General features: G+C 55.2%; 7 protein-coding genes across 7 annotated transcripts; 3 read left to right on the forward strand and 4 right to left on the reverse strand.

Annotated features, from left to right (window-relative positions):
• Positions 1-322: 322 nt before the first annotated feature.
• Positions 323-2058, reverse strand: J7T55_008171 (t-complex protein 1 subunit delta; the record flags this gene model as incomplete). The annotated part of the gene is made up of 3 exons (XM_053138462.1): positions 323-1821; positions 1878-1929; positions 1999-2058. The coding sequence occupies 3 exons, from the start codon at positions 2056-2058 to the stop codon at positions 323-325; spliced, it is 1611 nt and encodes a 536-aa protein (XP_052997450.1).
• Positions 2059-2183: 125 nt separating this feature from the next.
• Positions 2184-2438, reverse strand: J7T55_008172 (uncharacterized protein; the record flags this gene model as incomplete). Its single annotated transcript, XM_053138463.1, has 1 exon — positions 2184-2438. The coding sequence occupies one exon, from the start codon at positions 2436-2438 to the stop codon at positions 2184-2186; it is 255 nt and encodes an 84-aa protein (XP_052997451.1).
• Positions 2439-3443: 1005 nt separating this feature from the next.
• Positions 3444-4879, forward strand: J7T55_008173 (26s protease regulatory subunit 7; the record flags this gene model as incomplete). Its single annotated transcript, XM_053138464.1, has 3 exons — positions 3444-3446; positions 3507-3598; positions 3655-4879. The coding sequence occupies 3 exons, from the start codon at positions 3444-3446 to the stop codon at positions 4877-4879; spliced, it is 1320 nt and encodes a 439-aa protein (XP_052997452.1).
• A 500-nt stretch (positions 4880-5379) lies between these two features.
• On the reverse strand, positions 5380-6201 carry J7T55_008174 (uncharacterized protein; the record flags this gene model as incomplete). The annotated part of the gene is made up of 1 exon (XM_053138466.1): positions 5380-6201. The coding sequence occupies one exon, from the start codon at positions 6199-6201 to the stop codon at positions 5380-5382; it is 822 nt and encodes a 273-aa protein (XP_052997453.1).
• A 1272-nt stretch (positions 6202-7473) lies between these two features.
• Positions 7474-8195, forward strand: J7T55_008175 (pre-mRNA branch site protein p14; the record flags this gene model as incomplete). Its single annotated transcript, XM_053138467.1, has 5 exons — positions 7474-7511; positions 7701-7724; positions 7791-7847; positions 7900-8027; positions 8095-8195. 5 exons carry the CDS (start codon positions 7474-7476, stop codon positions 8193-8195), a joined length of 348 nt encoding a protein of 115 aa, XP_052997454.1.
• Positions 8196-9863: 1668 nt separating this feature from the next.
• Positions 9864-11659, forward strand: J7T55_008176 (uncharacterized protein; the record flags this gene model as incomplete). Its single annotated transcript, XM_053138468.1, has 4 exons — positions 9864-10454; positions 10527-11170; positions 11297-11467; positions 11599-11659. 4 exons carry the CDS (start codon positions 9864-9866, stop codon positions 11657-11659), a joined length of 1467 nt encoding a protein of 488 aa, XP_052997455.1.
• A 385-nt stretch (positions 11660-12044) lies between these two features.
• J7T55_008177 (uncharacterized protein) lies at positions 12045-13250 on the reverse strand (the record flags this gene model as incomplete). Its single annotated transcript, XM_053138469.1, has 2 exons — positions 12045-12554; positions 12624-13250. The coding sequence occupies 2 exons, from the start codon at positions 13248-13250 to the stop codon at positions 12045-12047; spliced, it is 1137 nt and encodes a 378-aa protein (XP_052997456.1).
• Between the last annotated feature and the right edge of the window lie 143 nt (positions 13251-13393).

The following is a 13393-nucleotide window of genomic DNA, read 5'->3' on the forward strand; positions in this document are numbered from 1 at the left end:
TGAAAGCAAGCTTTTTCACCTGCATAAAAACGAATGTGTTCGAGGACGGGAACAGTATGAAACTACACGTGAAGAGCAGCAGTTCTATAGTATTAATCCGGTAACGTAACCAATCCTAGGTATCGTTTCGTGTCGAGATTAGGGGGATTCAGTTTGAGCAATCGCTCCTTCATCTGTCAGTTTTCGTGTGAAATTGTGCTTCTATGTGGTGCAATCTGACTATGCTAAGAGCATGCGGTACTCTAGAGCAAACTCATCATGCCATTCTTGCCAATTTTCCCTTCCGCTGACCTATTTCTACACCGACCTGCGTGCAGCCCCATTATCTACTGAGTGCAATGTCGTCTATTCTGAGGATCATTTTGACCGTCTCAGCCGCCAACTCAATTGCGCTCGTGCTCACCAGCAGCGGCTGGAGCACGTTCTCCTTGGCGATGTTGGAGTTGACACCTCCACTCTTGATGCTCACACCCGCGTTCCTCTCGCCCAATTCGTGGCGGTGTCGCAGGTCGGTGACAACTCTGATTGGGTTCAGGCCAGCATTCTCGGCCAGTGTCGTCGGGACCACCTCCATAGCCTCCGCGAAGGCCTTCCAGCAGATGGCCTCCGTACCTGTCAGCTCTCGTGATTGTTTCGACAGCTGAGCGGCAATCTCTATCTCTGGAGCACCACCACCTGCAATCAGCGCCTTCTTCTTGACCAGACATCGCACCACGCAAAGGGCATCGTGGAGTGAACGCTCCGCCTCGTCAAGGATAAGGGCGTTTGCACCCCGAACGACGACGGAAACGGTTTTGCCGACAGATTTGGTGCCAGTGATTTTGACCATGCGCGCTCCTGAGGACTGCGCCTCCTCCACGAGGTCAGCGCTACCGAGCTTGTCCTCAGTGAAGGAGTCGATGTCCGCGACAGGCTTGCAACCAGTGGACTTGCAGATGAATTCGACTTCGTCACGCTCAATGTCCTTGACAACTAGAATGTTGAGTTTGGCGAGGAAGTGGAGTGACAAGTCGTTGACAGCATCTCGGAGAATGGACTTCTGGATGAGCAAGACGTTGCACTTGGACTTCTTGATCTTCTTGGCCATATTCAACAAGTACATGCGCTCCTCCTTAACAATCTTGTCCATTTGGCGGTAGTCGTTGACGGAGATTGTGTTCTCCATGTCTGGCTTGGGCGGGCTGAGCTGGAACTGGATGAGACCGATCTTGGCCTTCTCCATGCGAATGGGACCGCCAGCATTCTTGATCACAGGCTGGGTGAGAACCACGCCATCCACCAACTCGCTATCCTCAATTGTACCGCCGACCTTCTTGATGGTCCGGATGTTCTTCAGATCCACGTTGTCTGCGGTCTTGAGGTCTATGGTTTTGGTAACGGAGTTGACGGCCATGGGGCCGAGCAGGTTGGCGTATTGCGAGACGATCTTTGAGGAGAGTGAGGTGTTCGCGGCTTGAAGAAGCGCCGAGGTATCCGTGAGAGCGATGGGTTGTGACATGTCGTGGAGGACCTCTACGGCGGCAGTCGCAGCTCGCTGGAAGGACTCGGAAATGACGGAGGGGTGAATGCCTTTTGACAGCAGACGGTCGGCTGCGCCCAACAGGGCACCACAGATGACCACCACTGATGTTGTACCATCACCGGCCTCGACATCTTGTGCGTTGGAGAGGTTGACGAGCATCTTGGCTGTAGGGTGGAGGACGGACATGCTCTGCAACATGGTGCTGCCGTCGTTTGTGATTATCGTCTCGCCCTTCCCGCTACGTATCATCTTGTCCATGCCGCGTGGTCCCAGTGAGGTTCTGATGGCGTCGGCAACCGCTTGGATGCAATATTAGTATAATGCACACAATGACGAGTGTGGAGGGTGAGTATACCTCGTGCGGCGACAATGTTGGAGGAGCGGACAGCCAAGGGCTTCTCCTTGTTCTAAGAGGGGTCGTTAGATGCCATCACGTCCATGCAGCTTCTGGGAGCTTCAAGGAGCTTGGTACTCACGCGGAAGTGCGCATTTCCGCCATTTCCACCGCTTGCCGGTGCCTCTGCTGCAGTCGCCATCTTGGGTATGGTTGCTGGGAATGTCTGGCGGATCGCGGGTCGCGGGTTGGGGAGCGCAGAGGTTGTGTATTTTCTACCACAGTAGGCTGTTGTTCATGTGGGGTCTAAGCTAGATCGAATCTGGTCTAGCTCAACTCATGAGGCGTGTCGATTCTCGAGGGGTCGTCTACTCTCCAGGGGTATATGTGGTACTTCCAGCGCTTTGGAAGAGCACGGATCAGTGGCCATTCGTTGTTCCACCCGATAGGACCGTAGCAGCCGGTTATAAAAATGGCGAGAAAGGCAAGTAGGGCGACTATTATGGCAAGTATCTCCAGCACAAGCTGGTAGCCCGGAGACGCAGGGGTAGAGGTAGGGCTAGGAACGTAGGGAGGGGCCATGTTCAAGGTGAATGAGGTCGTCGCGAAGACAGGCCCAAATCGAGACAATTACTGGCTTTTTATCACCCCAGTATTGGTCCAAAAACCCTGCGTCTCACTGTTCCATGGGAAAGCCTACAGGAAGGAACCGTGTGCTGAGCATGTCGTTCTTGAACATCTTGGATTCCTGCGGGCTACAGGATAACCCCATTCAGGAGAACCTCCTGCGGGACAGCCTCCTATAAGATGAAGTATCACGGGGATAACCTTCTAATATTTGTATCATAATTCATTCTGACACAACTTGTCAGAGTACTTCGAGAACAGCTTCCATCTAACAGGATGAACTCCTATATGATAAAGTGCCTGTGTACTGGGAATTACACAGTAACCTACTGCTGAGAGAGCTCTGGTGTGTAGGTGCGTAGGGCAGCCGGCAGGCATTTGGCTGCCTGCCGCAAGCGCCAGCGCTTTGCAGCCCTCCGAATTGCAGCCCTTTCGATAGAAAGTAGCGCCGACATGATTTCAGTGGACATATTGACAACAGCTGCCTCGTCTCTGAATTGCTCTCATCACAGTTACGGGATAAGATCTGAATATATAATGATGACCTACAAGATACCTAGGGAGTATCTTGGTGTCTTGTTAATCACTGTCTCGCCGGTTTTCTTGGTCCTTTCCTACGTACTCTAAGTACCTGGCTGCTGGCTAAGCTCTGGGATCCCTGCAGCTACCAGGTAGCTTTCCACCCTACCTGGCAGGGGTGTGGCAACTCGAAGCCAGTAGACTACAGCAACGCAGCAGCAGGCACCCTCGGATTACGGCAGCGCAATCGTTTCGACGGGCCCAAGCTTACAACCACCAAGCCGCCCCTTCCAACCTCAACGTCACCCCAACCCATCATCAACACAAGCCTTTAACCCTCACCGTCTTGCCTCTCATCGCGTAATCAAGCTATTCTCCACCAGATTGACATCCAGAGCATTCTTTTTTGGGGGGACCATCTGATTCCCAACACCAGCCAAAATGGTAAGCCAGCCTACTCGGTTTTGTCCCCGTCGCAGCTGTCCGGTGCTAATGGAACAACAGCCGTCTGCCACCGGCTCAAACTGGGAGAAGTACCAAAAGACCTACGCCGACGATGAGGTAGAGGAGAAGAAGATCACGCCCCTCTCTGATGAGTCCGTACTTGACCCTCTCCGACTTGGAGAGTAAGCTGTGTTGACGACGTTTCTAGGGACATCCAAGTCCTCAAAACCTACGGCGCCGCGCCATACGGAGCCGCCCTCAAGAAGCTGGAGCAGCAAATAAAAGAGAGGCAACAAAGTGTGGACGAGAAAATCGGCGTGAAAGAGTCAGACACCGGCCTCGCACCACCACACCTCTGGGACGTCCCAGCCGACCGTCAACGAATGTCCGAAGAGCAACCGCTTCAGGTAGCGCGGTGCACAAAGATCATTCCAGACGAGAAGGATGACTCCAAGAGCAAATATGTCATCAACGTCAAGCAAATCGCCAAGTTTGTCGTTCAGCTCGGCGAGCGCGTCTCCCCCACCGATATCGAGGAGGGCATGCGCGTCGGCGTCGACCGCAACAAGTATCAGATCATGCTTCCTCTCCCGCCTAAGATCGATGCGAGCGTCACCATGATGACCGTGGAGGAGAAGCCCGACGTCACATACGGCGACGTGGGAGGCTGCAAAGAGCAGGTCGAGAAGCTGCGTGAGGTCGTCGAGATGCCCTTGTTGTCGCCCGAGCGGTTTGTCAACCTGGGTATCGACCCGCCCAAGGGAGCACTTCTGTACGGACCTCCGGGAACTGGAAAGACACTCTGTGCGCGTGCTGTGGCAAATCGGACAGACGCGACTTTCATCCGTGTCATCGGCTCCGAGCTGGTACAGAAATACGTCGGCGAGGGTGCCCGTATGGTCCGGGAGTTGTTTGAGATGGCGCGCACGAAGAAGGCCTGTATCATCTTCTTCGACGAGATTGACGCTATCGGTGGTGCGCGGTTCGACGATGGCGCGGGAGGCGACAATGAGGTTCAGCGGACGATGCTGGAGCTGATCACGCAGCTGGACGGATTCGACGCCCGTGGCAACATCAAGGTCATGTTTGCGACCAACAGGCCCTCGACCCTGGATCCCGCGCTTATGAGACCGGGCCGTATCGACCGCAAGATCGAGTTCTCGCTACCCGACCTCGACGGTCGTGCGAACATTCTCCGTATCCACGCCAAGAGTATGTCCGTCGAGCGGGACATCCGGTGGGAGCTCATCTCGCGGCTGTGCCCAAATGCCACAGGTGCTGAGCTGCGTAGTGTGTGTACCGAGGCCGGCATGTTTGCCATCCGGGCAAGGAGAAAGGTCGCGACGGAGAAGGACTTCCTCAGTGCTGTGGAGAAGGTCATCAAGGGCAACTTGAAGTTCAACTCTACCGCATCATACATGCAGTACAACTAGACGACATCCCCGAGGCTCGTGTGGATGCGCTATGGTAGTATGACGGCTTGTGTGTATGAGTAAGGGATACCTAAGGAGTTGCTAGGCATATTCACGTTAGACAGCATAAAGAGGACTCCATCTGATGATCACATCCGGTTATATCCTGGTTCCCATTCCCGTGGTATCTACATAATTACTCCCATTGGACATGTGTCCTCCGTAGTTCATTCCATACTCCTGCTACTGGCCCAATTCCTTTTCCAAAAGTCTCCTTCCCAAAAGCAATTCATGAAAGCTGGCAATATCTGTATAGACCAGCAAAATCCTTGGGCTGAAATTCACGGCCCCCACCGTCTTGAGAAGAGAATGCATGTGAAGTGAGCCGTGAATCATTCGCGCCATCTCGTGCAGTGACCGTGATGTCAAATCGATGGTCAGGCCGAGCTCACGCTGTGAACCGGGCTTTGCCCAGGGGATTGGGCGTCCGCGCCCAGAGCTCCAAAGGTATCCCCTCGATCCTAGGTCGCGAGACAGCCCAGGCAGGTGACCTCCCCTTCCATTCCCTTCTCAACACAGCATTGGCTGCAGATCCTCCCTCGGTGGCCCGTGCCGCCTTCTTTCACCCATGTTCCTTCCCTTATCCTGTGGTCGGCCTCTGGGCTGCCGTGGTCGAGGTGTGTGTCCTCTTCCGCCGGCGCGTCCTCCATATTAAACGAGTGGTCGTTTCCTGGATCGCTTTCCCCTCCCTCACCGTTGAAACACTCATCTCGCATCAGGATCTCCTTGTCGAGACCATGTCTGTCCCGCGAGGTCGTCCCCCAACCGAGACACTCTCGCATGCAGACGTAACATGTCCTCTCGCCGCAGCCCTGGCAGTCCGCGTATGAGTCGAGCTCGGTCTTCTTCGTCGGTTTCCGGTGGCAGATATGGCAGGGGGCGAGCAAATTGGTCGTTATTGTTGTTCTCGGTGCTAGCTTGCTGGCGGATGGTGACCTCGTGTGGTTGTGCCGTGATGATGGTGTGAGGGGGTTCGGCCTTGGAGTTGTTTGTTGGAGTGCGTGGACCGCGTATGGTGATTCTTCGCTACCCGGCTGCTCTGTCATCATCCGCAGTTTCTTGGCCCGCGGGCTAGAGAGCGAGATGATCTTCCTGGGCGGCACTCCATGACGCTGGGGGTAGATGTCGTGGTGGAGGTCCTGTGGGCTGAGGTTGAGCTTGTCAGCGAAGGACGCAGCTGATGGTGTTCCGTGAAGTTTTCCATACAAAATATGGTACTCGGCGTTGGCGTCGAAGTCGTCGTGCCGCCTCTTCTTCTGGAGAGGCTGAGTGAGCGATGGCATAGCGACGGCCGAATCTGCTGATTCTCAGCTGGCGGGCTAAGCGCCAATAATCCACCCCCAGGTGCTTCCACTTGGATGGAGAGAATGAGGACCCCTTGAGACAGATTCGAGGATGTAGAGAGAGTGCAAGTTTCGGGTACGAATCCAATGTTACCTGGTACTGTGTGAGGCAAAAACGAGAGTGATGTTATGTATGGAGAAGGAGGTCAAATCAAGGGCAAACAACATCGGCGGTGGAGCTAAGCAAGCACGGCAGGCGGGTTATCTCATTAACTAGTACATGCAGCTCAGCTAATCCTACGTAGAGGCGAATGATTTTTTTGGTCCAATAAACCAGCCACGGAGGGATGAGCAAAATAAACGCCTAGAGCATAGAGCAATCTCAGGTCGTTCTCTTCATTTTTATTTACATTTGGCATGCTTCGTTGTTTACGGTCAACCATCGCGAGATGCTTGTTTACTTTGAGCCCAAGAGCATGAACGCCTAGGCACTGCCGGCAGGCAGCAGTGGGCTGGCTACCCATATCTAGGCAGGTAGGCTCAGGGATCCCAAAGCCCCGAATATGACCAGAGTAGTCAATACCCCCTGCTAACAACCTCCTCTAGGCTTGAACACCATCTGTACCCCCCGTAGATTACTGTTCAAATAATGATGTACACACATTTCAAGTTGTCTTTCCTTCTTTGTTCAAATTCCCCAGTGTCTGCCAAGCCTATAGGATTCCATATGCTCTGCCTGATCACGTACAGGCACTTTGCATGAAAAGGAGGCAGCTCCTAACCCTCGGTCTCCACGTTACACGTCATGGCTTACTTCAGAGGTCGCCTCGCATCATGCGTGCCCAGCAATTCGAGGGTAGATGAGAATAGATAGGTACTGCATTGTGAGATGGATGAGTCCGCGAGCTGCAAGCGGGTTTGCAGTGCAGAGACAAAGAGAGATAGTATGTAAGGAGGAAGCACCGTATCTCTCTCTAACGGCCAGCCGTTGCCCGCACGGTCGGAAAACGAACGGTGTTAACGCAAGGCGCCGCCGTGCCGGGAGACCAAATCGGAGCACGTGCTGCCTGAGAAGTGGGGACGACCATCCGCGCGCGTTCCCAAGCAACCTTCGCTCTCGCAATCCTTCTTCCGACCACACCGTCCCTCTGTCTGGACAACCCCCCCATTCGCCCACCCCATCAGCATCCATCCACCTCAACCTCGATCACTAGATCCTTCTACCTACGGTCATTTGATTGTGAAGGTACCAGCGAACACGGCCATCAAGATATGAGTCGCGCCGGTAAACTCGCTCCGGAGGTAAATCGGTACGTAGCCTGTCTCCCTTGCTCTTGAGTCGCCCAGGCTGCTGCCCCGGTGTCACCACCACCATCCCCCACTCCATACCTGCAGGCGATACGAGGCGTCTGCTGCCTCACGCATTGGTCTATCTGGTCTCACCATGATCTCCCCCCGGGTTTGAGGAGCCTTGCTAACTAAGTCTGCGTCATGTCCAGAGCTTTGTTCGTCAAGAATCTAAGGTTCGTTATCAACCTCGCATCCGCATCATCTTATCTGAACGCATCGATACTGACATGTCCCTGCAGCTACAACGTGACACCGGAGGAGCTCTTCGAGCTCTTCGGCAAGTACGGACCCATCCGGTATGTGGCACCTCTGATCCAGTGTCGGCCTCGATACTGACATCCACTACAGCCAGGTCCGCCAGGGCATTGCCAGCAACACAAAGGGAACTGCCTTCGTTGTCTATGAAGACGTCATGGATGCAAAGCAGGCGTGCGACAAGTTGAACGGCTTCAACTTCCAGGGCCGTTACCTTGTCGGTATGTTTATCCAAACCCCTGACCCCCCCCCCCCCAACCCATCCTGTTGACTAACCCGGTCCGATAGTACTATACCACCAGCCAGAGAAGATGGCCAAGTCAAAAGAGGACCTGGAGGCGCGCAAGGAGAATTTAGCGCAGCTCAAGAAACAACACGGTATCGATTGACAATTTGACGGGTCTCGGGACAAGCACCTGCAAACACGACGTCCTGCAGGCCCGTCTTCCTCTTCCAAAACCTCCACTTCGAAAACCTCCACCTCTCCCAGATCGGCCCCGCGACCGATTCCCAAGAAGAGCAGGCCGACCCCTATGAAGACTGGAGGATCTAGGAATTCATTCTCCGGCTTCGTCCGTGGTCTCCTCCCGACCGTCCCCGAATGCGCTTGATCATGGCCGCCAGACGAACGAAATTTCGAAGCGGCAATCAACTCGTGGTGGACAGGGAAGCAGAACACGGGTGTGAACATACACGCGGGTCTTGCTCAATCAACTTGGTTTTTTTCATGCAACGGATGACTCCAGGATCATGGTATAGGGAGTCCACTTTCATTGTGAACGATAGGGCGTTGCTTCGTTGTCTCAGCATCAGATTGGCCTCTCAAGGATACCGCCTTCATTCTCTACGCGTGGGCGGTTGCAGGGCGTTTCTCATTATCAAGGTACCCGCCGTTGGACCGATTCTCTTTGTGTTTTTGTGACGACTATCGAGCTTATCACTAGGGCGATTTGTGCTATGCCGTGACAGGGCATATCTGGACTGAAGTCCACAATTGAGATCACGATGACTCCTCTCCGATGATTCCTCTCCGACGATGTGTTTTCTATGGCAGTCGTACTGCTGAGTCACTCGTAGATGTACCTGCATAAAGCACGGGAAACTGTCGATGTACTACTGATCGGGCTTGCCTATACCGTTTTCAAACAGATTGTGATTTGAGTGGACTGTGATGAATGAAGCCATCCCGCCTGCCTCGGAATGCAACATTAAGGGTTGGCCCAAGCGATACGCGAACAGGAGAGGCGCTAGGGGCTATTAGAGCTAGACCCAGACTACCTGGCAGACTCGGCGGTGAGGATCCGAGATGTGTGCCCAGGTGCTTTAAACTGTGAAATTGCACGCTTGTTGCCGAGCCGCGCTGCACTGTGATGACCAACTCTCGGGGCTTGACGGAACCCCATTTCTGCTCGGAACCTTGACTGTATCGAAGTTAAGCTTAGCGAAGTGCCTGCAGCCCCCAGACCCTCTTTTGGCCCTGAGGATGCGACCTCCTAGGTCAATGACGTTTCATGATTCGGCAAGGAACCGGCCCAAGGATTTCTCAGCCGACCAGCGCTGCCAGCCTGGAGGCACCTCCGCCTCAAGCGCCATACTGCATCGCCTCTCTCCCTAACAGTATCTGCCCAGTCTGTGTGCCTACTGACTGACTGTACCACTCCTGCTCCTTGGGCCTGTGAACTGCGGCCAGGCGGTTTGTTCACCCTGCTTTTGACCAACGCAGCAGCACCACTAAGGCTGAGGTGTCATCGTTTCGTTTCGTTTCTATATCATTGCACATTTCAACCAACTACAACAACACCGCGGGCGAGTTTTACTAGAAGCTTCATATCATCAATTACCTCGACTTTTCTTTCTTGAACATCCAACCAAGGGTCACGGCACGGCTTACTTGCAGATCTGCCTTCCCGCATCTGCTCTAGCCCCCCTCCTGACGTCGACATTCTGCAGGCCTGAAGCGTGTGCGGAGTCACAAGACGCTCCTCGCCTCGACTCCCCCAAACTCCTTCAAACCTTACGGCTGAGCCACACTGCATCTCTTATTATACTCAGCTTGTATGGCCGCACTGGCGAACGCTGCGATTAATCACATCGTCCGCGAGCTTGTTGATCGCCAACACCTCACCTCGTCCGCCGCCTTCGCAATAGCCACCGCACCAAATGCACCTTTGCCCACACCAGTGGGCGTCGATGGACTCGACAGCATAACGATAACTACGACAAGCGTGGCATCCACACCAACCGCGATGGCGATCGGTGGACAGAACGGCGACGACCAGGGCGAGTGCCGCCTGCTGGGCCCCTTTGCGCTCTTCGTCCAGCTGGCACTCGGCGGGCTCGCCCTGATGTCTTTGGTCTACAAAAGATGGCGGGAGAGGCCGCAGCGGCCCCTGAAGATCTGGTTCTTTGACGCGTCGAAGCAGGTGTTTGGCTCGGTTTTGGTGCACGTCGCCAACGTGTTCATGTCGATGCTCACGAGCGGGCGCTTCTCCATCAAGGTCGAGCCGGCTTCCGTTGCAACGGTGCGGGCTGTGTCGATGATGGTGGTGCGAAGCCTGGTGCCGCGGGACGGGCAGGATGGGGGAGCACCCGACGACGACTACACGCCGAATCCTTGCTCGTTCTATCTATTGAATCTTGCTATTGATGTAAGTCGTCTTCAGGACACACAAGTTCTGTTTCCTGCTGCTATTCACGGTGACTAACAGACCCTTTCACAGACCACACTCGGTATTCCCATCCTCATCCTCCTTCTTCGCATCTTCACCGGCCTCGTCTCCTACACGCCCCTCGGCCAGCCGCCAGAGTCGATCCAGTCAGGCAACTACGGAAGTCCACCCAACGCGTGGTGGTGGCTCAAGCAGTCTATTATCTACTTCTGCGGCCTCTTCGGCATGAAGTTCTGTGTCCTCATCATCTTCCTGATGCTGCCCTGGATCTCTCGCGTTGGAGACTGGGCCCTGGGATGGACCGAGGGGAACGAGAGGGTCCAGATCGTGTTCGTGATGATGCTGTTCCCGCTCATTATGAATGCGATGCAGTACTATATCATCGACTCCTTCATCAAGAAGCAGGCAGGCAAAGAGGACGACGAAGGTCACGAAAACTCCGGTGCGACGGGAGGTTCCTACGAGAGGATTGCGGAGGACGAAAATGAGAACGACGAGAACCCTCACCAACCCCGCCGACGCAGCGGGTCGATTCAAATGGAGGACGAGACCGAGGCTATCAAACATGGGAAGAAGGTCAAGGGGCCAGCGGAGGCGGAATATGATCCCGACCTCGATGGTGACAGGACCACGGTGGTGGGGAGTGGCTCCTCGCCTGTAAGAGGGGGTGTACCCAAGGAGCTGTTGCCCAAGGAGTAAATATCATCTTTCTACTTATTCTAGCGATTTCTGTTCAGGCAATGAAATATTTTTATCTCGGAGGCGGCTGAGGTCGAAATTGCCTTCGCGTCAATGATGTGAACACACTCTCTGCCCAGCAGTGGCCCTCAATCACTTCTACATGCTTTGGACAACTGGGTTGCCAAAGATGACAATCAGCTCGACGGGTCGATCACCAAACGGGCACCGCCCACCGCTCCAGAGGTGATCTCCTCAGCCAGTACGGATTCGTCACCCTACGTTTCCCGGCACACACCCACCGATCTTGATGCGTGAGCCCTACACAGCAACGACAAGGACTCCTTGCATATGGCGATGCACATGTCTTTGGTGGCAGAAGCAGCTGACTCAATGTTAACACACGTCCCTCGTCTGCTGATGACCGTGCTAACGAGTCAGATAGGAGGCGCCAGAATCGCGATCTCGCCCTCATCACCGCGTCCCTCGGCGCGGGGAACCCCTGAGGCTATCATATCCGGACGAGCCCCGGGACGGTGATGTACGGGACTTTGTGCAGACGCTGTAAATCAGGACTCTTCGATGAACTGATCAAACATATCATTATCCTCATTAGATGCCTTTCAGACGCCCGCGCCGCCCAAGAAAATCGATCCACATGCGCCGTCGATCCGTAACTGACTCAGAATATCCCCAAAATCCAAGACCAACGCCCCTCCTTTTCTCCCGTCCATCATCATTTCACTCATTAACCGCGTATCAAGCGAATCTTCTGGTACACACCCTAACCCCTTCAGAATTTACAGAATGCACGCACTAGCAGACACATACTAGCATACACACACACGCACACACACACACAGCTCAACATAGACATGGCTGCAGCCGCGCTCACACCGCAGCACTGACCAGGCCCAGCCCGCGCGCGTCCCACTTGAGCCCGTGCCTCGCCAGCCACTCCGGGTCGTGGATATCGATGAGCTTCTTCTGCGGCGGCGGGAAGAGGTTCTTGGCCGGCGTCGACGACGGCAGCCCGCCGCCGCCGCACAGCTTGGCGTGCATGTAGTCACGCGTGCTCGCCAGCGCGAGCATCCGCGACGACGACTTGCTGCGCCGCAGGGACCAGGCGGTCCTGGGAATAGGGCTTGTTACGTCCGGAGCCTGCCGTGATTGCTGCTGCTGCTGTGGTGGCGACAGCGGTGTCTGCTGCACCAGGGCGGACTTTCGTGCGTCGTTGGTGGTGCTGGTGCTGGTGCTTGTGCTGGGTCTGGTGATGTAGCTGTCTCTCACCACCGGTGTGCCGGGCCTTGGCGGTTGCTCCGGGACTTTGTGCAGGGATGGCCGAGGGGACTTGAGCTCATCTGCCCTGGGGGTGTCCTGAATAGGCGGTGGAGGAGGAGCCTGTTCGTTGTAAGCCTTTGTTAGCTGGGGTCAAGTTCGACAGGACGTGGGTAGCTAGGACCGACTCACCCTTTGGGGAACAGCAGTCCGAGGCCTGCTCTTCGGGACGGTGTGAGCGCGGGTAAGCTGCCCCTGCCCATCGCCCTCCGCAGCGTAATCGAAGGCCTCGCTGGCTCTCCGTCGCATTTGTGGGGATGAAGGCGTCGGTTTCTCGTCCAGGGAACGCCGCGGCTTGGGCGTGTTACTCTGGGGAGACGCGAGCCTCAGTTTGTTTACCGAGGCCGCCAGGTTGTCCACCGAGGCCGAGCCGTTCAGCTTCTTGGGAGTAGGCGGCAGTTCTCTGGTGGGTGGCGCGGAGGCGGCCTCCCTGAGGGCACCTACGGACTTTGCGCCTGACAGTTTTCTTGCCGGCGCGGGCGATGGTTTCGCCTTCGCCTGGCCTGAAGCGGGAGAGAGTTCAAGAGCATTGGTCTTGGTGGGCCGTATCTTCTTGCGCCGGCCCGGGCAGGGAGCAAGTTTCCATCGCAGTACCGAGTTCAGGATGGCCGTGTTGTCGACCTGCTGGCGGCAGGACTGACAGTACGTGCTGAGCTGGATCTCGATGGTGTCGAAGTGCGCGCACTTGTCAGAGCACTCGATACGGTCAGTGGCTGTGTGGTTGCAGATGGCATGTAGTCGTGTCTCTTGGTAGCACATCTTGCCTTGGGTCTCAAGTCTCTTCGTAGAAATTCGGTAACAGTGTGAAGATGTCGACTAAGGGGGGGAAACACCCTGGCTCTCTGGCCCTGGGCAATCATGATATGCCCGTCGCCCCGGGCGACAACGGGTACATATGTCTC

Source organism: Diaporthe amygdali (genome assembly GCF_026229845.1).
Source record: "Diaporthe amygdali strain CAA958 chromosome Unknown NODE_4_length_2575358_cov_65_588622, whole genome shotgun sequence".
Taxonomy (NCBI): domain Eukaryota; kingdom Fungi; phylum Ascomycota; class Sordariomycetes; order Diaporthales; family Diaporthaceae; genus Diaporthe; species Diaporthe amygdali.